Source organism: Alligator mississippiensis, chromosome 1 (assembly GCF_030867095.1).
Source record: "Alligator mississippiensis isolate rAllMis1 chromosome 1, rAllMis1, whole genome shotgun sequence".
Lineage (NCBI taxonomy): Eukaryota > Metazoa > Chordata > Crocodylia > Alligatoridae > Alligator > Alligator mississippiensis.
Window position 1 is genome coordinate 128337391 of NC_081824.1, and position 22706 is coordinate 128360096.

At 44.7% G+C, this 22706-nt stretch overlaps 1 protein-coding gene across 4 annotated transcripts in view; it reads left to right on the plus strand.

The window, feature by feature from the left end:
• Positions 1-22706, plus strand: part of UST (uronyl 2-sulfotransferase) — a 365729-nt gene that overhangs the window by 133415 nt on the left and 209608 nt on the right. For all 4 annotated transcript variants that reach the window (XM_019488345.2, XM_019488348.2, XM_019488347.2 and 1 more), the window contains exon 3: positions 22280-22435. In XM_019488345.2, the coding sequence (XP_019343890.2) occupies positions 22280-22435 (156 nt within the window). The remainder of the gene's footprint in view (positions 1-22279; positions 22436-22706) is intronic.

A 22706-nucleotide genomic window follows, 5' to 3' on the forward strand; every position in this document is an offset into this window, starting at 1 on the left:
CAAAACCCACAGAGATAGGAACTACCCCTAGGGAGTAGCTAATCCAGGAGCTAGGGCATATGTCCAGGAAAGAGCCACAAGCAGCTGAGTTAAGTTGCAGCAGGGAAAGGCAAGCTAGTCATCAGGCCCAAAATGAAAACCCCTGTGGGTAACTGGGAGTCATCTGACGGGAAGGGGTGGAGCTTTGGAGGTACATAGGATCTGTGCTTGAGACCAGCACTCAGTCTGGCCCTGCAGGCAGAAGGGAGAGGAGTCCCAGAGCAAGAAGGCTGTAGGAGAGGGACTGACTCATCCACACTTTTCCTGGGGGCTGCAAATAAAGAGTTACTGGGGACTTATAGTTTGCAGGGAAGTATGACCCAGTTTGGGGAGAATTTTGTTATGTAGCCATTGTATATAGGCAGTGGCCTTGAATTTATATTTTGATTAAGAACCAGAGGACTGAATTGTAGCTATGGGGAGGTCTGGAGGCCATAGAGGGGTGCCTGGTGCGGCACTCACTGTTAGGCAGGCAGACTAGCTTGGGGCCAGGGACCCAGAGGACTGAGGGCTGGGACAGAGGCACAGAAGCCATGTGGGGGCCAGGAGCCTGGAAAGTGGAAGGCTAAGTCCACAGTAGGAAGGCTGAAGCCAGAGCAGGCTTAAGCCTTGCATGGGATGGCTAGCTGCTGGCTTGTGGGCAAGAAGTCGCACCCCAGGGTGACCAGCTGCCAGATCATGTCAAGATTGGCTGGTTTTGATGTCCTGCAGCCTCTAGTGATAATCGCACAGGGTGACAAGCAGGACATGTCCCTGCTTCTGGGTCTGCGGGTTTGTGCATGGGCAGTAGGGCGCCATGGCAGGATGCAGGCAAGCTGTGCAATTAACAAGGGAGGCACTCGCTCTGGGATGCTTCTGGACATTTCTGGGCAGGGTATAGGGGAGGGTCTGTGGTGAGGGGGTTGGGGGCATGGTTGACTGCCCAGCAGCCAATCACGGGTGGCCTAGGCACTCAACTGTACTTGGCAGTCTCTGGCAACCTGGGCAGCCTGCAGAGGCATTCAGAAGTGCTTCTGGCCTGCAGGCTTCCACCAATACAGGCTGCCTGCTTCCCCTCCCTGCCCACCCCACTCCCCCCCCCCCCCCCCCGGGTGAATGCATATATTGTTTGCCTCCAATCTAAGCTAAATCGCTTAAAGAAAACTGCATAACTTACATCAATTCCTCTCCCAACTTTATGCATGTCTTTATGTGGCTTCAATGTTTGAGCCTTTTTTTTAGGATCTCAGCTCTTGCCTCCAACAGCAAAATACACTTTACAGTGCAGATTTGGATTATAATTGAAGTTAATGAAGTTACTCTTCACAAGGGTACACAGGGGTCGTCTTTTGTATGGCTTTAGGAGCAAAAGCTCACAGTTTTAATTCCAGTGCCTGGTCCGGTTCAATACAGATTCAGACAAAAAGTTCCACTTTATTAAGTGTCCAGCACCACATCTTGATCCATTTAAGTGTTCCTTGGAGGTCACTTTTCCAAGCAGTCTAAATGCATTAGATTTGAGCAGATTTACAGTGAGAGGTGATACATCTGCAGTTCTCATTACTGCAGGCCAAACACATGAGGCTGAAACATCAAGATATGTTAGGATCAGAGTATGGGTGAAAAACTTTTACATAAAGGTCTTAAGAAATATGACTAATGAGCTTTCTGGATTGCAGGCCAATACCTATAATCGTAGCTGGATGAAAATCCAGCTATATTGTCATGGTTCTAGGAAGTAGTAATTGACTTAATGCTCAACTAACATGCTTTTGGCACTAAGGTACACAAATCAGATGAAGTTAAAAACAGAATAAAAATAGAATGAAAGAAGAAAAAATAATAAAAATAGAATAAATTATACAAATAAAATAAAAATTAAATAATAAAAAACAGAATAAAAACCTACCTTCCAAAAATTTAACTGATGGAACAGTTAAATTGGGCCAAATAGGAATAGAAATGAAAAGGATGGAGGCAATGAGCCAGACCCTAGACTTCAATTTTCACTAGTTGATCATCTGACCCAATAAATAAAGGGTCAACCTTGGAACCAAAAAGTGATAAATTCTCAAGGGAAAAAAAACAAAGATGAGCTGAGAGACTTTGAGGAATGTGTTCTGTAGCCTCAGGCTATCAAGATCAAATTCACTATCACTGACCCAAGATTGACTGTTGTGCAGTAGTCTGCTAGGAATTACTGCTCAGGACATTAAGAGCAGATGCAATATCCAAAAGGGCTTTAAAGACAGCCTTTGTTCTTAAACTCAATCTTCTATTTTTTTCAAGCAGTCAGTATAAATTTCTGGGTCAGACATTATATTATTCCTTTTCCTGAACCAGAAAGCAAATATGCCACTGTTTTCAGTAAGCCACAGTTTGGGTAAGAGCCTTACTTAGAAAAAATAACTATTGTTGAAGTTAATTGTTGCAAGGCTGGTATGAAAACATTATACAATGTTAAGTTGTCAAGGAGTATAGCCCGCACAAGTTGTGAAGTAACTTTTGTTTATACTAGGCCTAATGCAGGGCTTTAAATGGAGTGTATGCAGTTAAATTAATGCTAAAATTCTTAACCAATCTCTGAATAAATTCCCACAACCACTGAGGACAGCACTGAATGGTCCATTTACTGTACATCAGAGTCCTCTAAATTTAGGATACACAAGTCATTCTGGATGGTATTAACAGTGGTATGTGTGTGTAAGAGACTGCAGTGATGATTATTCAGATGGATCAGTGTGTCCAGTTCGAGGCACTGACTAGACCTTAAGAAAAGGATTCCTCCAAAGCAAGCGATAAGAGTAAGAGGTCTAGAAAACTTGACCTCATGAGCAGAGTGGTAGTTAACCATGATAGGTCTGAACTGGCAGAAGGCAGGGTAGCTTTGCACCTTATAGACTTGCTCACAAAAGTTTATGCATCTCTGATTTAGTTAGCTGAGTGGTTTTCAACCTTTTTTAGTAAGTGTACCCCAGGCAGCTGGATGGGGTGGGGAGGGAAGAGGAGGGGGCACCACATGCAAGCTCCTCCACCCTGCCCCCTGGGTAGCACCTATACAGCCCGCAGGAGGGCACTGCTTCTGGGAGGCAGTAGCACAGGGTGGTGGGTGGTGGCGCTCTGTCCCCACCTTCCTACCCCTTAAGGTCTTCCCAAATACCCCCAGCTGACAACCCCTGAGTTGGCCTATAAGGTTATAGCTTATGGGCCTTCTGCATGGCCTAACGAGTAAATGTTGAAGAAACTGAGTTTGTTTAATCTAGGGAGAAAAAAAACTGAGCTGGATGGATAATAGCAGCCTTTCAGTATGTAAAAGCTTGCTATGAAGAGGATAATGTTCAATTTTTTCTGAGGCTACTGGGACATAGACAAAAAGAAATCAACTTAATATGCCATCTAGATCTGCGGCTTACAGAAAACTTTCTTTTAGGGGTATGGGTATCACAGTTGACACACCAGAAGGTACTACTAGGGGATGTTGTACAATCTTCTTTTTTGGAGGCTTTTATATTTGATGTGCTTGAGTCTGCTTCAGTGCAAGGGGGAGGACCAAATTATCTGTTGGGGTCCTTCCCTGCCCTACAGTTCTAGGTTCTATGGTTCTAGGTTTACTTTTCATTATCCTGGCACAAGGAATTCATCAACCACAGCGCTCACCTAAACTCGCCCATTAAATAATGTGTCTCTTTCACCAACATGCAGCTTCGTTCTTCCCATCCAAAGGGGAACATGTTTAAAAATTGCAAATACTTTCATGTTGCTGCAACAAAACACCCTAGGCTTGATTTATATTGTTACATCAGTTTTACACCATTGTAACAGCACTAACAACACACCTAAAACTAGCATAACAGATTGAGGAATTAGGCCATGAGAAACATGCCAGCACATACTGCATTATTTGTGTTGCATGAAATTTAAAAGGAGCAAGAGAAAATGTGCTGAAATGTGTAGCCATGAGTTTGGGAACTGACTATTTGGACAGCAGTAAAATTTTTCCTGCATGTTGTTTTTCTTTTTTGATTTCTTATTGCTATTCCAGTAGCACCTACAAGACCATAGTAGAGGCCAAGCATTTATTGCATCCTTTATGAAGACCTGATCCAAGCTTAATAGGAATGTTTGCAAGGATTTTGAACAGCTTTGGAGAGGCTTTGAACACGTCACAGAAACTATTCAGTTTCTAGCTGGTACATTTTATTTTCACAAGCTTAAGAATTCAAACTATAAAAGTAGGTATATCTAGAATCCTGGTATTTAATTTACCTCAGTACTTTGGGATCTTTACAGGACTTTTTTTTTTAACATGTCCTTCCGAACGGATTAGCTGCCAAATTTTGAAACACTGATTTGAAAAAAAGTTGGTTTGTTTTTCCAATTGAATCCCTCATTAGGTGAAAAGGAAACACACAAATCTGGTGGCTTTGTACTTTTGCTTCATTTTTAATAATCCATCCATCCTACGCAGCTTTCCTGAGTTAGCTCTGCAGCATGTTCGGTTCCTCCTATAGAAAGTTGTCTAGTCTCCTCCTTAGAGTTGATCAGCTTCAGCAAGTAGTTTAGTCGTTTTAGCAGCTTCTTCAGTCTGCAGCCTGGGCTGCCGTAGAACCAGGCAAGTTGGTGCCTCACGCAGTGGATCTTTGTGATTCAAGCGGGAATGGAGAAGGCTAAGCCGTAGTTTGCTTATTTATTTTTGGAGGGTTTTTTTTTTTTTTTTTTTACCTATTTCAATTACATCCCCTTCTAAGTTGTACTTGCAAGTTAGGTCATTCTTTGTTTTCAGTGCTTCAGAATTGCTTAAGATGAGTTTGAGGAGGCATCTTTCTGAGATGTGCAGTTTCTGGGCACAGCCATTGTCATCTTCAAATACATCCATGGCATAGAGCTGTCTTGTCTGCTGCAAATTCAAGGGAAAGGACACTTTGGACCTCTGCTTCTGTCTGGGACTTTAGAAATAGAAGAGGATCCAAAACAAACTGGTTTGCTAACAACTTTAAAAAATGCTTATTTATATAACTTTTTAGCTCATATTCCCTTCATTAATGACCTTTTTCACCCAGACACTAGGGGCATTTTTACACATGCTCCTGACGCGGCACTGCAGGCACTTTTAATTAGTGAGTTGCTTTAATTAAAAGCGCCCGTGCGTCACATGTATTAGCAGCGCAGTCTCTCTACACTGACAAAATGGCAGTGGCGTGCTTTAAAGTAAAGTACATTGAACATGTTTTAGTTCGAAGTGTACCACCACCATTTTCTCAGTGTGGTGGCATGCTGTGCCACTGGTACATGTGACCTGCAAGGCTGCCAGAGTGTCAATTTATGTGCTCTGACAGCGCATTGGAGCAGGCTCCCTGCATGTGTGTAAGTGCCCAAAGAAGATAGAAAGATTGCACTGATGTGTTCTAATATGACACAGAATCATACTGACAAGAAAATGTAGGCCTGTTAAAAGCAAACATTTCACTTTTGACTTCTAAAGTCTCATTTCCATAACACACATGGAGAGACCCTGAATATCTCTGACCCCAGGTAAGAGAGCTGCAGAATGAGGAACAAATTTCCTTTATGAACTTCTCAGTGATGGAGCCGCCAAAGAGGGTTGTTTGCTCAGATGCTGTTTAGGAAGAATTGATACCCTGGGCAGATTGCGGTAGAGTTAACCTGGCTGGTAGGGATAGTAGCCAAATAGCCTTGTAGTTTTTTTCAAGCCTTTATTAGAGGGATAAACAGTAGATTTGCTGACATGGTAAACATGGAGAAAGACCAGAGGTAGGCAAAATACGGCCTGCAGGATGGATCTGGCCCATCAAGAGATTCTATCTGGCCCATGGTGGGTCCCTCAGTCCTGCCCGGCCCAGGAGAAGGGGACAGCTCAGGCCATGGCACGTGAGATAGTCCCGCTGCCAGGCGGGTGGCAGGGAGGAGATGGCATGGTGGCTGGACTCCACTTCCTGGCAGCTCCTGTGGCAGTGGCTCCTTCTGGCAGCTGCCACCTCCAGACCTGGCCCTACTGCCTGGGCACCCTGGTCCATGTGCCCTGCACCCACCACTAGGAGTGCTGGATGGAGCAGGTGGGCAGGGTCTCCATGGAAACCAGCTGGGACCCCCACGGGCAGGGCATATTTCACAGCTCTGCCCTGGGGTCTGGCCCTGCACTACTACCACCCCGCAATCCCGGCTCTGGCCCCTGCTTGCCCATCCTGCTCCTGGACACTTCTCCCTGCCTACTTGTGGTCCCATCTCATCCATCTGGCCGAGTGGGCCCTGCCTATAAGGGTCCTGGCCGGTTTCCATGGAGATCCCCCTGGCAGTGGGTGCAGCATGGATGGGCCTGGGGCAGAGAGGCTCAGTTGCCTCTGCCATGCTGAGCCAAGTCAGCATCCTGCCTCTGCCTCTCCAGCCTGCAACAGCTCACCAAAATTCCTAAAGTGGCCCTCCAGGCAAAATAATTGCCCACCCTTGAGTTAGACACATATCTGCATATCTGAAGTGTTTGTACTATAAATTATTTAGCCAACCTTTCCAAAATGATACACAGTTTAACTGAAGATCAAACTGCTGTTGAGAAAGCTGTCTTTTGTCCAAAATGTTGGAGAAGTGTCATTGCTGTTGGAATTCATGTGTAAATTTACTGAGTCACTGAACAGTCTTCTCATTAACACATTTTCACTGTGAAATGTCTTTACTTTACCTGTCTGGATTTCATCTAAAAATCATTCTTGTCAACTCTTATCATCTTGAACAGTCAGGAAAAAAAATTCCCACTACTTAACCTGACAGTTAAATTGTCGTGTTACTTTTCAAACCCCTTGAACAAGCCACTGTAATTAGGCTCTAGGTTTCGCTTCTTGATAACTGTAATTAGAACTGATCATGTAACTCAAAGTGAATTGTATGTCTGAATTTTTTATACTACGTTTTTGTTTTGACACAACATTTAGTGTGCTGTACAGTAATTATTTTGAAGTTACAGTTGCATGTATCTTACAGCCAGATATATACCAGATAAATTAACTTGTAATATACTAAGTGTTATACTACACTGTTATAGTACAGTGCTATAATGTATAAACAAATTATCATCACAGTATACACATACAGATGTGATCTAATCCTTCTCTTGTTACTGTTGAGGTAATATGAGGGTTTGTTCCTCTGCTACCATCTTCTTCATCCCGTTTTTTGGTACAGTTTCTGTTATTGTAATGGGAAAGCAAAACAGAAGTGACTTAGAGCTCATTGATCTCTCCTATTTTGAGATCTGTATGATAGTGAACCAAATTTTCTGACAGATGTCTTAGGCTAGGGACAGACATTCAACAAGTCTGAGCATGAATTGATTTAATCTTTTCAGGCTAGTCTAACCTGGCTAGGCTGAACTGGCTTGAAACCAGACAAACATTCTGGCTGGACGGAGGAAATTCAGGCACATGCCTGCAGTGGTTCAGGCTAGAAGCTTGGGGATGCTAGAGCAGCCCTCCCTTCCCTTCTGCAGGGAGATAAGCTGAAGGAGGCAAGGCCAAGCCCTGCAGGACTCTGATTAGGGAGGTCTGCCTGCATGGTCCCAGGCTTTTCCGCACTGGATGCTCAAGGGGTGGGAGTGTTGCCAGTTCCCAGCCCTGGTCTAGCAGACTGAGGCAAAGGGTGGGGGGATGCAGTGCATGCACCTGTTGATAATATGGAGCTTTTCAGTCTCCCTCCCTGCTTCCTCATACTGTCTGCAGCAAACTGACAGGCGAGCAAGCCAGCTGAGGGCTGATGAGGATAACATTATTTATCACCTGATTAGCAAAACAGTGGCCTCTTTCCATTATGTCAGACTTCTTAAACAGCTTGCTGGCTGACCTGTTGATTAGCTCCAAACAGCCCTAAGCAGTTATTGTTCTGTCTGCCTACCCCATGGAAGTTGGAGATACACACACACACACACACACACACACACACACACACACACACATGCGCGCGCGCGCCAGCATTAGCTAGCATACCACATGCCTGGTGTTTGTGGGGCTGGGGTCTGTGCTGTGGGAGATGTGAGGGAGGGAGGGGTGGTAGGGCAGGGGGAAGCTGGGTAGACCCTGCTGTGCCTGCAAGTCTTTGCTGGAGCTCTGGCCAGGGTGCAGAAGGGGGATTGGGGGGGGGGAGGGGGCAGCTCTGCTGTGAAGCAGAAAGCTCCGCCAAGCCCTGAGAGCATGCTAGGATGCTGGGGGACTGTGATTTACTTAAACAAGGAAGGGGTCTGGGACAGCCATTGCATAAACTGGTTTGAGCCAGAACAGTTAAGTCTGATACTACATTCAACCAGGTTTATCTCAAATTGGTTTCAGCCATTTCCAAACTGGTTTATGTGCACTGAACATCTGTTCTGTTCTGTTCTGTTACAAGTTTAAACCAGTTTCTGTTTATGTGTAATGTCTGTCCCTCGCCCCAGTGTCAATAAGGGAGAGATTACTTGGACTCTTCAAGGGAACCTAGAAAGCAGATGAGTAAGATGTATTAAAGAGGACTAATCTCATGGAGCAGATATCAGCATATAAGAAGCATTGGAAAATTGAGAACCTTTTCACCTCATACATTTGCTTAATGCCTAGTATACTGGGAACCTGAGAACTGAATAAAGTCTGTAGGTGTTATTGTAATACAAAACAGGAACACATTGCTGCAACATTGAGTACATTTGATAAGGTTGTCCATACTCTGCCCTGTTGTAAATAAAGTTTTGGTTACATTTCCATAGTAACCAAAAGCTCTTATAAACTTTTTGCAAAACTTTAGGGTTTATCTTTGCAGCATCTACTAATTTACATTAGCTGGAATTACATTACAAGTGGAGTCTAACTGATACTTAAGCAAAACATTCGAATATTGTCTTCCTGTGAGCTAAAGAAGGATTTGAAAATAATAGCTCTGATCAAAAAATTCCAGGTTCCTGCGTGTACATGCTTTTCTTGTATGTGGACTGCAGTGACTATCATATTTTGACTCAAAAGCCAATGTGCATAGTAAGTGTGTGAGACAGAGAGACAGAATCTCAGAGCTGAGGGTAGACAGTCCAACTTGGCTGCACCTGTTCTTTGCTTTAACTGGTAGAACTATTCAAACACAAAGCTGTAGTGAAAAAGATATACCATTGTGTATTATTTAAAGAATGATGTTGCTAAGATTCAGCCACAGTCAAGTTGGGGACTTAGTGAAACTGATGATAATGGAGTAAGTGAAACTCTCCATATGTTGAAATGCCTGTACAGATCTATTACTGTGTTTTTTCACTACGTTGCACAGGGCAGTTCTGGATTTGGCCCAAATCCAGCACCTAATCCATGTTCCTGAACTAGGGAATAAGTAATACCCAAATAGAGGATACAGAATGTATATTGCAGAGCTGCTCCATACACAGCTTCACAATAACTGGCTTGCTTAATTACTCTATTCTCTCCCTGTTGGAGCTATGATTAAATCGGTGTATAGGACCTTTAGACGCATCCCCCTCATTCCCCAGCCTGTGTGTCTGAACCTTAAAGGCTGTGACAGAAACGGGCTACATGTTGCATGGAAAATGGTCTTTGCATGGCCCTCAGGCATCCTGGTACACCTTGTGTAACGGAACTCTGTTCTTCAAAAAGGCCTTAAAAACACTTTGAGAGAAGGGAGCTGGTTTTGTTCTTACTCTTACAGGAGATGACCTTGTAGTTTGTAAAACTTCTTTTGTGCATAGTCTAATGAAGTTAGAGTACATGATGAGTGAGTACTGTCGGTTTTGCTGTACAATGAAAGGAATGAAAATGAGCAAATCCAGATCATCACTCACTTGAGTCTTTAAATCAGAATATGTTTTATGATTCTCTGATATACTAATAGCACTTTTTATCTCCCCATCATAGATCCTATTGTACGGCATTGTTCAGTACAATAAAATGTGTTTGACATTAACCAGTCAAGCATCATTGACAGTTGTTTTGGAAAAGCCTAGCAGCAGCTATTACTTCCAGACATTACATCCATCACCTGTAGGATTCTACAGCTGTAAATTCTGGGATGCCCTGTTCAGAGGAAGTAATGCATCTGTCAGAAAGGTCAATTAATGAATTCACGTTTATAGGACTAGGTTCAAAATGGAAATATGTGTGTTATGAAATAGTGCAGACTTTTTTCTGTTGATAGTTTTTACATGAGCCTGGAATGTCTGTATTCTCTTGCGAACTTGTGATTTGTAGCTCATATCACATGGGTGATTACCAAATACTTCCTCTCCGCTCTAGATCTTTGGGAGGATGATAGCATTTCACAGATGGGTAAAAACAAAGGCCCCTATACTAAACTTTACTGCTAAGAATTAGTGTAGTTTTGGAGGTAGGGTTTGAGGAGTGTACTACTATGTCATACATAATACTCTTGACAATTAATAGCTGTATGTTTACATACAGTTTACATACAATAGTATGTTTACATGTATATCATGGCATTTGGGTTTCACTTTTTGCTTTTTGGTCTAATTAGCATAGTAGTTAAGTAGCTTCCTCTCTTAGCATAATCAGACGTCTTCCTTGCTACTAGAAGAATCCTTCATCTTGCTTAACAGAGATCTACTAGGTGCTCATTGAGTGTGAGTACTCTAAAAATCCACACAACTATCATGGACCATTTTTGTACATCCCACTAGTCTCATGCAGTTTTATGATTGTTCTTAGTCAAATAATCCCCAGCCAGTAGGATACTGGTACACCAAGAACAAAACTGGCTGTGGGACTGGGAAAGCAGAAAGGTGACAGGAGATGCCTTCCCTCTGATCCCATGCCCATTTTCTGGGTGAAATGCATCTTGGCTAGATTGAAGATTCAGGCCCTACATTTTGAGGTATTTTACTGTAGTATTTTCAGAATAAAAGTGATTTCTTTCTTTAGTGAGTGTCCTACATGTTTTTAGTGAGTGTCCTACTGCAGAGTAGGAGTTTTGAAGAGATAGGAGCCCAGGAAGGGTGGCTGTGCCTTAAGCAAATGATCCTTCGGGCACACAGGGAGACGATCCCGATGCGAGGAAAAAGAGGGAAAGGGGCCAGGAGGCTTCCTTGGCTGACCAGAGAAATCCAGGGCAGCCTACAGGCCAAAAGGGGGGCACATAAAAAGTGGAAACAGGGAGAGATTACCAAAGAGGAGTATACCTCCTCTGCTCGTGCTTGTAGGGAGGCAGTTAGATGGGCCAAAGCTACCATGGAGCTGAGGACGGCATCCCAAGTTAAGGATAACAAAAATTGTTTTTTAGATATATAGGGAGTAAAAGGAAGGCCCAGGGAGGAATAGGACCCCTACTAAATGGGTAGAAGCAATTGGTGACAGACAGGGGGGACAAGGCTGAACTCCTCAATGAGTTCTTTGCCTCGGTGTTCCTAAGTGAGGGGCAAGACAAGTCTCTCACTGGGATTGTAGAGAGGCAGCAGCAGGGCACCAGACTACCAAGAGTAGACCCTGAGATGGTGCAGAGTCACTTGGAGGAACTGGATGCCTTTAAGTCAGCAGGCCCGGATGAGCTCCATCCGAGGGTGCTGAAGGCAATGGCCGACGTCATTGCACAGCCACTGGCGGGAATATTCGAACACTCGTGGCGCACGGGCCAAGTCCCGGAGGACTGGAAAAGGGCCAATGTGGTCCCCGTTTTCAAGAAGGGGAGGAAGGAGGACCCGGGCAACTATAGACCAGTCAGTCTCACCTCCATCCTTGGCAAAGTCTTTGAAAAAATTATCAAGGCTCACATTTGCGAGAGTGCGGCAGGACAAATTATGCTGAGGGGAAACCAGCACAGGTTCGTAGCAGGCACATCGTGCCTTACTAATCTAGTCTCTTTTTATGACCAGGTTACAAAACGCCTGGACACAGGGGTAGGGGTGGATGTCGTATACTTAGACTTCAGGAAGGCCTTCGATACGGTATCCCACCCCATACTGGTGAACAAGTTAAGAGGCTGTGACTTGGACGACTACACAGTCCGGTGGGTGACGAATTGGCTAGAGGGTCGCACCCAGAGAGTCATAGTGGATGGGTCGGTTTTGATCTGGAAGGGTGTGGGCAGTGGGCTCCCGCAGGGCTCGGTCTTTGGACCGATACTCTTCAATGTCTTCATCAGCGACTTGGACGAGGGAGTGAAGTGTACTCTGTCCAAGTTTGCAGATGACACAAAACTGTGGGGAGAAGTGGACACACCGGAGGGCAGGGAACAACTGCAAGCAGACCTGGACAGGTTGGACAAGTGGGCAGAAAACAGCAGGATGCAATTCAACAAGGAGAAATGCAGCAGTGCTGCACTTAGGGAGGAAAAATGTCCAGCATACCTACTGCCTAGGAAATGACCTGCTGGGTGGCACGGAAGTGGAAAGGGATCTTGGAGTCCTAGTGGACTCCAAGATGAACATGAGTCGGCAGTGTGACGAAGCCATCAGAAAAGCTAACGGCACTTTATCGTGCATCAGCAGATGCATGACGAATAGATCCAAGGAGGTGATACTTCCCCTCTATCGGGCGCTGGTCAGACCGCAGTTGGAGTACTGTGTGCAATTCTGGGCACCGCACTTCAAGAGAGATGTGGATAACCTGGAGAGGGTCCAGAGAAGGGCCACTCATGTGGTTAAGGGCTTGCAGACCAAGCCCTACGAGGAGAGACTAGAGAACCTGGACCTTTTTAGCCACCGCAAGAGAAGGTTGAGAGGCGACCTTGTGGCTGCCTATAAGTTCATCACAGGGGCACAGAAGGGAATTGGTGAGGTTTTATTCACCAAGGCGCCCCCAGGGGTTACAAGAAACAGTGGCCACAAGCTAGCAGAGAGCAGATTTAGACTAGACATTAGGAAGAACTCCACAGTTCGAGTGGCCAAGGTCTGGAACGGGCTCCCAAGGGAGGTGGTGGTCTCCCCTACCCTGGGGGTCTTCAAGAGGAGGTTGGATATGCATCTAGCTGGGGTCATCTAGACCCAGCACTCTTTCCTGCCTATGCAGGGGGTCGGACTCGATGATCTATTGAGGTCCCTTCCGACGTTAACATCTATGAATCTATGAATCTACATTTGTGGAGATTAGAACATATGATATGGGAAAGCACCCATTTTCTTTCATTGCTCATGCAATGAATTAGATACGAACAAAATAGTCTATGTATATTATTTTAATACTGGTGAAATTCATTGGTCTTGTAATTATGAACTTCATCCCTCTAGTTGAGTTTAGTTAGAATTGTAAAATGATGGCTAGAAAGGGGGCACTATTCAGGTGAATTGGGGTACATCCACGTCCTTTTTAACTGCCCTTATTGCTCATTCCAGTAATTGCCTATAAATTCCAAATAGCACAGCACTACTCCACTTAGCGTTCCTTTTGAATAGTTTAACTTTCCAAGCAGTATCTCAACTGCTTTTCCAAGTAGTATCTGACATATAAATTTTCAGCAGGTTATGTTGGAACAGTGGTCTCTCAACAGAAACTGTTACTAAATCATGATATAATGTAAAAAAGCATTTTTCATAAAGCAAGCTTGGCACCGCATGCATTATCCTGTGAAGTAGGTAGAATTACAATTTGTTGCTGGTATTAACTGGCTACAGTGGAGAACAGCAGTACACTTGTGCCTTTTGGCTCCAAAAATTCCTCTTTGTACTTGGGATTTGATAGCTAAGTTACGCTGTCCTTGCATTGCTACAAAGCAAGTGCTGAGCTGTTGCAAAGGCCCAGGCCTTTGTTGAAGAAACACCTTAGGCAAACTAGTCATGAATGCATCCAAACTGTACCTCATTTTGCACTGATAACCACTACTCACCTTCTGTGATTTCTTAGTGTCTTCGTACAGTTTAAGAATAGTTTTCACGCTAAGGCCAAAATCTGATGCAGAATAGCTCTTTTTTTCTGTCTTTCTAAAATGAACTTGGCACACAATGTCAAATCTATTGTGGGTGAATATCTTTAAACAGTATCATAACTAAGGCACGGTGACTGAGACACTGGTCACTGACTTGGATGGGAGTGGGGGAAGGAGGAAGGCAGCAGGAAAAAACTTTGCTGCCACAGCAATGCAATTGTATTGGTGTCATGGTGGAAGCTAGACATTGCTGCTATACCTGTGCTAGGGGGTCTTACCAGGCGGCTCAGCCTGGGCTAATTCCATAGTTGGCCACACTGTTGGGCCTCCTGATTGCCCGTGGGGAGAACGACTTCCCATTTAGTTCCAGCTTGACAGCCAAGGCCAGGCAACGATTGCTGCTGAAGGTCTACCCTGACAAGCCTCTGTGATCTAGTACTTCTTGTTCCCTGACCCCGCTCACTGTTTCTGGATTCAGCTTCTGGGTTTTCCCTTGGAGTCTGTATTTTGGACTCTGCCTCCTGAAATTTGACTTTGCATGTGATTTGGATCGTGCTTTTGGATTTCCCCTGAATCTGGTAACTTGGTAGCTGTTTCCTGACCCCAGATTTGACCTGCGTTTTGACCTGTCTTTGGCCCTCCTTGGGTGGCCTAACTACTATGTCAGACGGCCCATGACCTGGCCCATTACATCTAGGTGCCTAGCTACATTGTTATACCTCCATTTTTAAATATATTCTAATTTTGCCATTAAAGCCTTTACATTCCATGTATTTTATCCAGTTGCTCTTCATTACAGTTTTTCCAATGATGACCAATTTGTCTTTTAACAAGTTTGTGATGTGCTTGGTTCTGCCTGTTGGAGATAAAGAACAGAGTGCCTTGTAAGACAGAAGAAGTAAGCCTAGTAGGACAGTTTTATATATGTACTGTAGAATGCACATCAGTAGCACACACTCACTTCTCACCAGTTTTTCTTTAACAACTGACACAGCCCAAGAGGAAAATCAGAATTTAGACAACCGTAGGAGACCAGTGAAAGGGGTCACACCCAGAGGGTGGTGGTGGTGGATGGGTCGATATTGACTTGGAAAGATGTGGGCAGTGGAGTCCCACAAGGCTTGGTCCTTGGGTCGGCGCTATTCAATGTCGTCATCAGTGACTTGGACGAGGGTATGGAGAGCACCCCGTCTAAGTTCACAGATGATACCAAATTATGGGGCAAAGCTAACATACCAGAGAGTAGGGAACAGATCCAGGCAGATCTGGGCAGGTTGGAAAAATGGGCAAAATGAAATAGGATACAGTTCAACATCCACAGATGCATCTCGAGCAGGTCCAAGGACGTGATCCTCTATGCGACACTGGTCAGGCCGCAGTTTTTCATAGACTTTCATAGATTTCGTAGACATTAGGGCTGGAAGGGACCTCGGAAGATCATCGAGTCCAGCCCCCCGCCCAAAGGGCAGGAAGTCAGCTGGGGTCATAGGATCCCAGCAAGATAAGCATCCAGTTTCATCTTGAAGGTGTTCAATGAAGGCGCTTGAACGATCTCCGGTGGCAGGCTGTTCCAGACCTTGGGGGCTTGGACAGTAAAGAAATTCTTCCTTATGTCCAGCCTGAAACGATCTTGTAGTAGTTTGTGACCATTCAACCTCGTCATCCCTTGGGGTGCTCTGGTGAACAAACGTTCCCCCAGATACTGGTGGCCACCCCTGATAAACTTGTAGGTGGCCATCAGATCAGCCCTGAGCCTGCGCTTTTCCAGGCTAAAGAGCCCCAGGGCTCTCAGCCTGTCATCGTAGGGTCTGCTTCCCTGACCTCTGATCATGCGCGTGGCTCTTCTCTGGACTCTCTCAAGCTTCTCCACATCCTTTTTGAATTGTGGAGCCCAAAACTGGACGCAGTACTCCAGCTGCGGCCTCACTAAGGCCGAGTACAGGGGGAGAATGACGTCCCGGGATTTGCTTGAGAAGCATCTATGGATGCAAGCCAGCGTTTTGGTCGCTTTACTAGCCGCAGCATCGCATTGCAAGCTCATGTTCATCTTGTGGTCAGTGATGACCCTCAAGTCTCTTTCTTCCATAGTGCTAGCCAACATAGCACTGCCGAGCCTATAAGGATGCTGCAGGTTTTTTTTCCCAAGGTAGAGAACCTTGCATTTATCGGCGTTGAACACCATCAGATTCTCATCCGCCCACTTGCTGAGCCTGTCCAGGTCAGCCTGGATCATCCGCCTGTCTTCTGGTGTGGATGCTTTGCCCCAAAGTTTGGTGTCATCTGCGAACTTGGCCAGTCCACTTCTGACTCCAGTGTCCACATCATTAATGAAGATGTTGAACAGTATGGGTCCAAGGACAGAGCCCTGGGGGACCCCACTGGTCACCAGACACCACGATGAGTGACTTCCATCAATTACTATCCTCTGGGTCCGACCCCGGAGCCAATTTTCCAGCCAGTGGATCATGGAGGACCCAAGGCAACAATTGGCCAGTTTCTCCAAGAGACGATCATGGGACACCAGATCGAAGGCTTTTTTGAAGTCAAGATATATGACATCAATCTCATCTCCCTTGTCCAGGTGATAGGTCACCTGGTCGTAGAAGGAAATGAGATTGGTCAAGCAAGACCTACCCGCAACAAACCCGTGCTGGCTATCCCTAGAGATGTTGGCGTCGGCCAGTCCATTAAGGATGGCCTCTTTAATAAACTTTTCTAAGATCTTCCCTGGGATAGAAGTCAGGCTGATGGGCCTATAGTTAGCCGGATCCACTTTCCTCCTTTTCTTGAAGATAGGCACCACATTGGCCTTCTTCCAGTCTTCGGGCACTACACCAGAGCGCCAAGAGTTTTCAAAGATCCGCGCTAGAGGCTGGGCTATGATGCTCGCCAGCTCCTTGAGTACCCTGGGGTGAAGATTGTCAGGGCCGGCTGACTTGAAGGTATCCAGCTTCTCAAGATGTTCCTTCATTAAGTCAGCATTAATGGAGGGCAGGGGATCACCCTCACCCGGACTTCCCAGCCCTGTAGCGGGCATGGGCGTCCCATGGGACTGATGAAAGACTGACGCAAAGTACCTATTTAATAGGTTGGCTTTTTCCTGGGCGTCAGTTGTGAGTTGCCCCATCTGGTTCAGCAGGGGTCCAACGTTGCCCCTGCTTTTCCTCCGGCTCCCCACATATCTGAAAAAGGACTTTTTATTGTCCTTGATGCTCAAAGCTAGCTGGAGTTCAGTTGCCGCCTTGGCTTTCCTGGTCAGCTCCCTACAGGACCGGACCAGTGCAGAATAATCCTCCTTGGAGTTGGAGTACTGCATCCAGTTCTGGGCGCTGCACTTCAGGAGGGATGTGGACAGCATTGAGAGGGTTCAGAGGAGGGCCACCCGCATGATCAGGGGGCAGCAGGGCAGGCCCTACAAGGCTAAGGGACCTGAACCTGTCCAGCCTCCACAAGAGACGGCTGAGGGGGGATCTAGTGGCCGTTTACAAACTAATCGGGGGGACCAGCAGGCATTGGGGGAGTCCCTGTTCCCCCGAGCACTACCAGGAGTAACTAGAAATAACGGTCACAAGCTGGCAGAGGGTAGATTCAGACTAGACATCAGGAGGCGTTACTTCACAGTCAGGGCAGCTAGGATCTGGAACCAACTTCCAAGCGAAGTGGTGCTGGCTCCTACCCTGGGGGTCTTTAAGAGGAGGTTAGATGAACACCTTGCTGGGGTTGTTTGACCCCAGTACTTTTTCCTGCCAGGGCAGGGGGTCGGACTTGATGATCTGCTCAGGTCCCTTCCGACCCTACCAACTATGAAACTATGAAAGACAAGTCCAAAACGCTGCACCTGGGCAAAAATAACCACCAACATGCTTACAGGCTGGTAGATGACCTTCTCAGCAGCGGAAAGGGATCTTGGAGTCATAGTTGACTCCAAGATGAACGTGAGTCATCAATGTGATGAAGTGACCAACAAGGCTACCTGCACTTTATCATGCGTTAGCAGGTGCATGATGAACAGGTCCAGGGAGGTGATGCTTCCCCTCTATGTGGCACTGGTCAGGCCGCAGTTGGAGTACTGCATCCAGTTTTGGGCGTCATACTTCAAGAGGGATGCGGAGAATCTTGAGAGGGTTCAGAGGAGGGCCACTCATATCGTCAGAGGCGTGCAGGCAAGGCCCTACGAGGAGAGACTAAGGGACCTAAATCTCTTCATCCTTCGCAAGAGAAGGCTGCGAGGTGACCTTGTGGCTGCCTATAAATTCATCAGAGGAGGGCATCAGGGAATAGGAGATGCTCTATTCACTAGGGCACCGCCTGGAGTAACTAGGAACAATGGCCACAAATTGATGGAGATCAGATTTAGGTTGGACATTAGAAAGAACTTCTTCACAGTAAAGGTTGCCAGAATCTAGAATGGGCTTCCAAGGGAGGTGGTGCTCTCCCCTACCCTGCATGTCTTCATGAGGAGACTGGACAAGCACCTAGCTGGCGTCATCTGACCCCAGCGCTCTTTCCTGCCCATGGCAGGGGGTCGGACTCGATGACCTACTGAGGTCCCTTCTGACCCTAATATCTATGAATCTATGAAAGCTGGTAGAATTAAAATATGTTACAGTTTTCTTTGTGGATCCAAGTTCATAGGAATGCCTAGGGTCCAGAGGAGGGAAGAAAGGTATGATGCAGCTTAGTACAGGGGTGTGAAAGACGCAGCACACAGAACCGTATCATCTAGCCCACAGTGCTACATGCCACAACGCAGTGCATGCTGGCACATGAAACCCATCTGGCATGGGTTACAGATGGCTTGGGACTGGTTTGGGACATACTTCATGCAGTGCCTGTGGCAGACTGGCCCTGCACACTGGATCTGGGGCTGATTCAGATCAAGCCCACAGGCTAACCCGACCTGCTGAATCTAAAACACAGTGTGTGCCATGTTTGGGGCTGGGGCAGGTGCGTGCTACATATGCACAGGCTGGAGCCAGCACACATGCTGCAAGCAGCACACACAACCTGTCTAGGCTGCATGCTGCATGCAGCACCTGCTCTGGACCAGCCCTGCGGACTGGATCTGGCACACGGGGCCGGCCTGTGGGCATGGTTCAGCCTGCAGACTGGCCCTGTGTTTGGCACAACTAAGAGTGTCCCTAACTGAATCCTTGAGGAGAGGTACAATAGGAAAAATAGAGAAGCAACTCCTTTTTGCCTTTAAGGAGTTGCCAGATGACCATCAAAAAAACCTAGAAGGTGTTTTACAGAGGTTATAGCATATTGTAAATGAAAGGGCTGGAAGTAATGAACTTATTGTAAATGGTGTTAGAGAAACCAGAATTGCAGAATGCATAGGAAGTTAGTTTTGCTAGCCAACCTAGCAAAGAAAACTTTTGCTGCTTAATGTATTGGAAATGAGGACAAGGAGAAAGTAAGCACTGCTATCCTTTTGGCCAAGAACTCTGCATAATTGCATAATGGTGTTTTAATGAGAGAGAGAGGGTTGAAATTATGACAGGATATACAGTACTTAAAAGATTTATGGTCCAGAGCTAGCTTGAGACCACTGTTTTTTTTACTTCATTTTGTGGTTGACAAAAGCAAAATCCCCCAAAGTTGACCTGTTAAATTACATTCAATGTGTTTTCTTCTCTCTCTTGGAACAGCTGCAGGACTATAGATATAACTACTGGGAAGGAGCTTGGAGCAGATATTTCTGTATATAAAAACTAATTTTAAGAGAATATTAATATGCCAACAGCAGCAGAAACCCTTGTGTAACTAGTAATGAAAAATCATCAATTATTTTTTTCTCCTGGCACTTTTTTTGAAAAAAAGAAACTAAAAGTAGAGTCTGCTGCTCCCATATACAACACCTGGCACAGGAGGTCACCTTCATCCCTCAACAACCTTGGGAAGCTCATACTCTCAAAGCTGTTTATAATCATTATTCCTATTACTCAGGCCGGTCAGTATTCCAAAGTTTCAGTGACTATTGATCTTGTCTGTAGCAATTTCTTGTCAGTTTCTCACTTCAGTTATTATAATAATAATAATCACTTTGTGATTTTGCTGCATGTTGACCCTTGGTTCTGCAAACCTTTAAAAGTTCAAGTCTTTATTACCCTACTTTCTGCATTCTTGCACTTTGTTTTTAAAGCTAGTGTCTTCCTACATATGATTTGGTTGAAGTAGTCTTCTTTGGTTCTCTCATGATTCCCTTGGCTACTTTCAATCCATACCGAATCCCATTTTATAGCATAACTCTTTTGGAGAAAAATATAGTGAAATTGCCATTCTTCATCACTCAACGCATAGTTTTCCCCTTATCTTAAATATCCAGTGTTTAGCATACAGTTTTGGGGGGAAGCGGGGGGGTTTGAACATTTTTGCTATTTTCATATACCATACTTGGTTGAAATACTTAAGGATTATAAAGAGCTTTGAGAGTATGAAGTGCTACGAGTGTTTAGTATTATTTCCTTCCTTAAAAATAATACCAGGAATTAATACATCAATACATATTTCCTGTAGCTCTGTGCAAATAAACCATTCAGATAAAGTGTTAGGAATTTCTACCTTATTATGGACACAAATGTAGGAAGAATCATTTTGATAATCCAAAACATTAAAAATGAAACTGAGAAGAAAACGAAAAATAAATTTTACTACGCAAATGCCCAAGTCTCCAGATAAAACCCCCTTCCTTTCTATCAAAGGTAATATTACAGTCAATCAGTTGTTGTTAGAAACAGACTAATGTTCCTTGTAAGAAATTACTGTGGGACCTTGTTGATGGGAAGAAGATTCTATTCAAATTGTACTACACTACACAGGGATATGTTGTGGGTTTGGTTCCGGTCATTTATTTCACCATTGGGTCATTTGAGTTCCCATCAAGTAGCTCCAGTGAATGTCTTTTATTTATAGCACTAGAGAGATGCCAGTTCATTAAACAGTGTTTCATAATGGATCAAGTAATCCATTTATGAGTTAGAAACAACTCTACATTCAACATAGCTGTTAAAGCCCAATTCATACTCAGTCTCTTAGAAGATTTATTCTGCCTCTCTCTCAGAAAAAAGTTAATCAATTTTTACATAGGTGAGAGGTGCTAGATGGGTGAATTTGGAATCTAAAGGCAAGATTTTTTTTTTTCTACCTATTGGACATCCAAGTGACTTTATATGCCTGTTTTTACCCTGCTTAAGTCCCCAAAAATTCATGAATACATCTACTTTCATAACATGCAGTCCTCTGATCCTTACAACTGAGTCTTACAAAAAAATAGCGAAGAGGAGTATCCACCTGCCTCCTGTAATAAGTTTTTCAGGGACTCAAACAGGGTGGAATAAATTCACTCTTAGGTACTGAAGCCTACCTATGTACTTAAATGGGTGAAATTAGAATCTGGCCCTCAAACAATGTATCAATCAAACATTTATAGCCCAAGCATCCCTGAAATTGTCCTTTCAACTTTGTCAACTGTGCCTGTGATGGGCCATCTCCAGAGCTAGATAACTATCTGAGAACGTTTCTCTTTGTCTTTTCTGCTGAAACACTCAGAGCTGACTGATTGTGATAATGCATATCGTAACGTAGGCACAAGCAGCAAACAAAACCCCTTCAATTTCTTTAGTAAGTCATCAAGCAGCAGCCTTGTGTCTCCGAGTCGCAACTGGCCTGGACTAGCACCTTAATCTGCAAACTAGAGGTGGAAGTCTCCATAGCCCATCCACATCTTTTGAACCATCTAGCCTTCCATTAATATGCTGAAGAATATAAGGCATATGTTTGTAGCTTGCTAGTAGAAATAAATGCTTATAATTTAGATATGAATAGAATCATAGGATCTGAGACGAGTAGACCTAGAAGGAGCCTCTGAAGTTTATCTAGTCTGTGTTCCTGCTCCAGGCAGAAGCATCCCTATCTGCATCATACTATACAAGTGTTTGTTTATCCTATTAACTGCATGAACTCTTGCACAACTACCAGGCACAATGCCCCAAAGCACCAACAATACCCTAATTTACTAGATAAAGCAGGGGGATCAGGGCTGTCAATTTTTTTGTTACTGCTGTTTGTTAAAATACACTCAAAAGATCTCAAGAAGGACTGTGACTTCTGCCTCAGAGTAAGGCAAAAACACCCCTATAGTTTATGCTGATTTGACTGTGCAGTAAAATTCCTTCCTGACCCTGAGTGGTGGAGCAAGACCCTCTCATCAGGAACCTCCAGGGTTTTTTTTAGACCCAGCAGGAGTATTGGCATACCCCAGTCAAAATCCCCAGCCTCAGGGGCACCCAGCGCTGGGGATGCATACAGAATCCTAGCCATGTTTCTCTCTGGAGTCGCAGCACATTTCCTTGGTATCTCTGAGTATATAGAAATATAAATATTAATATGCTAATTATATTTGTCTTCATTTTTCATCTAGGTACTTCCTTTCCCTAGCCAAGTGGTGTACAACAGAGTTGGAAAGTGTGGGAGTAGAACTGTGGTTTTACTTTTGAGGATCCTCTCAGAGAAACACAGGTTCAACCTAGTCACATCTGATATACATAACAAAACTAGACTGACCAAAAGTGAACAGGTAAGTTGTTTGTGTTCATTTACTTTACTGTAAAGTTAGAAAAGAAAAAGATAGGTCTAGTGATGTCACACTGAAAATATTCTGCTATCCTATTTGAATTAAAGTTGTTTTGGTTAGGGGGAGAAATTGTTGTAGCCAGGTTTCTTTGAAGCAATCCTGTTTGTTTATCAAGGGTGTACAAGGTCCTTGAATAAAGCAGAAATAGAATAATAAGAGAGTTTCTTTACTTACAGCCAGAACTTGGCCCCAACACTTTTTTTCAGGACCATGC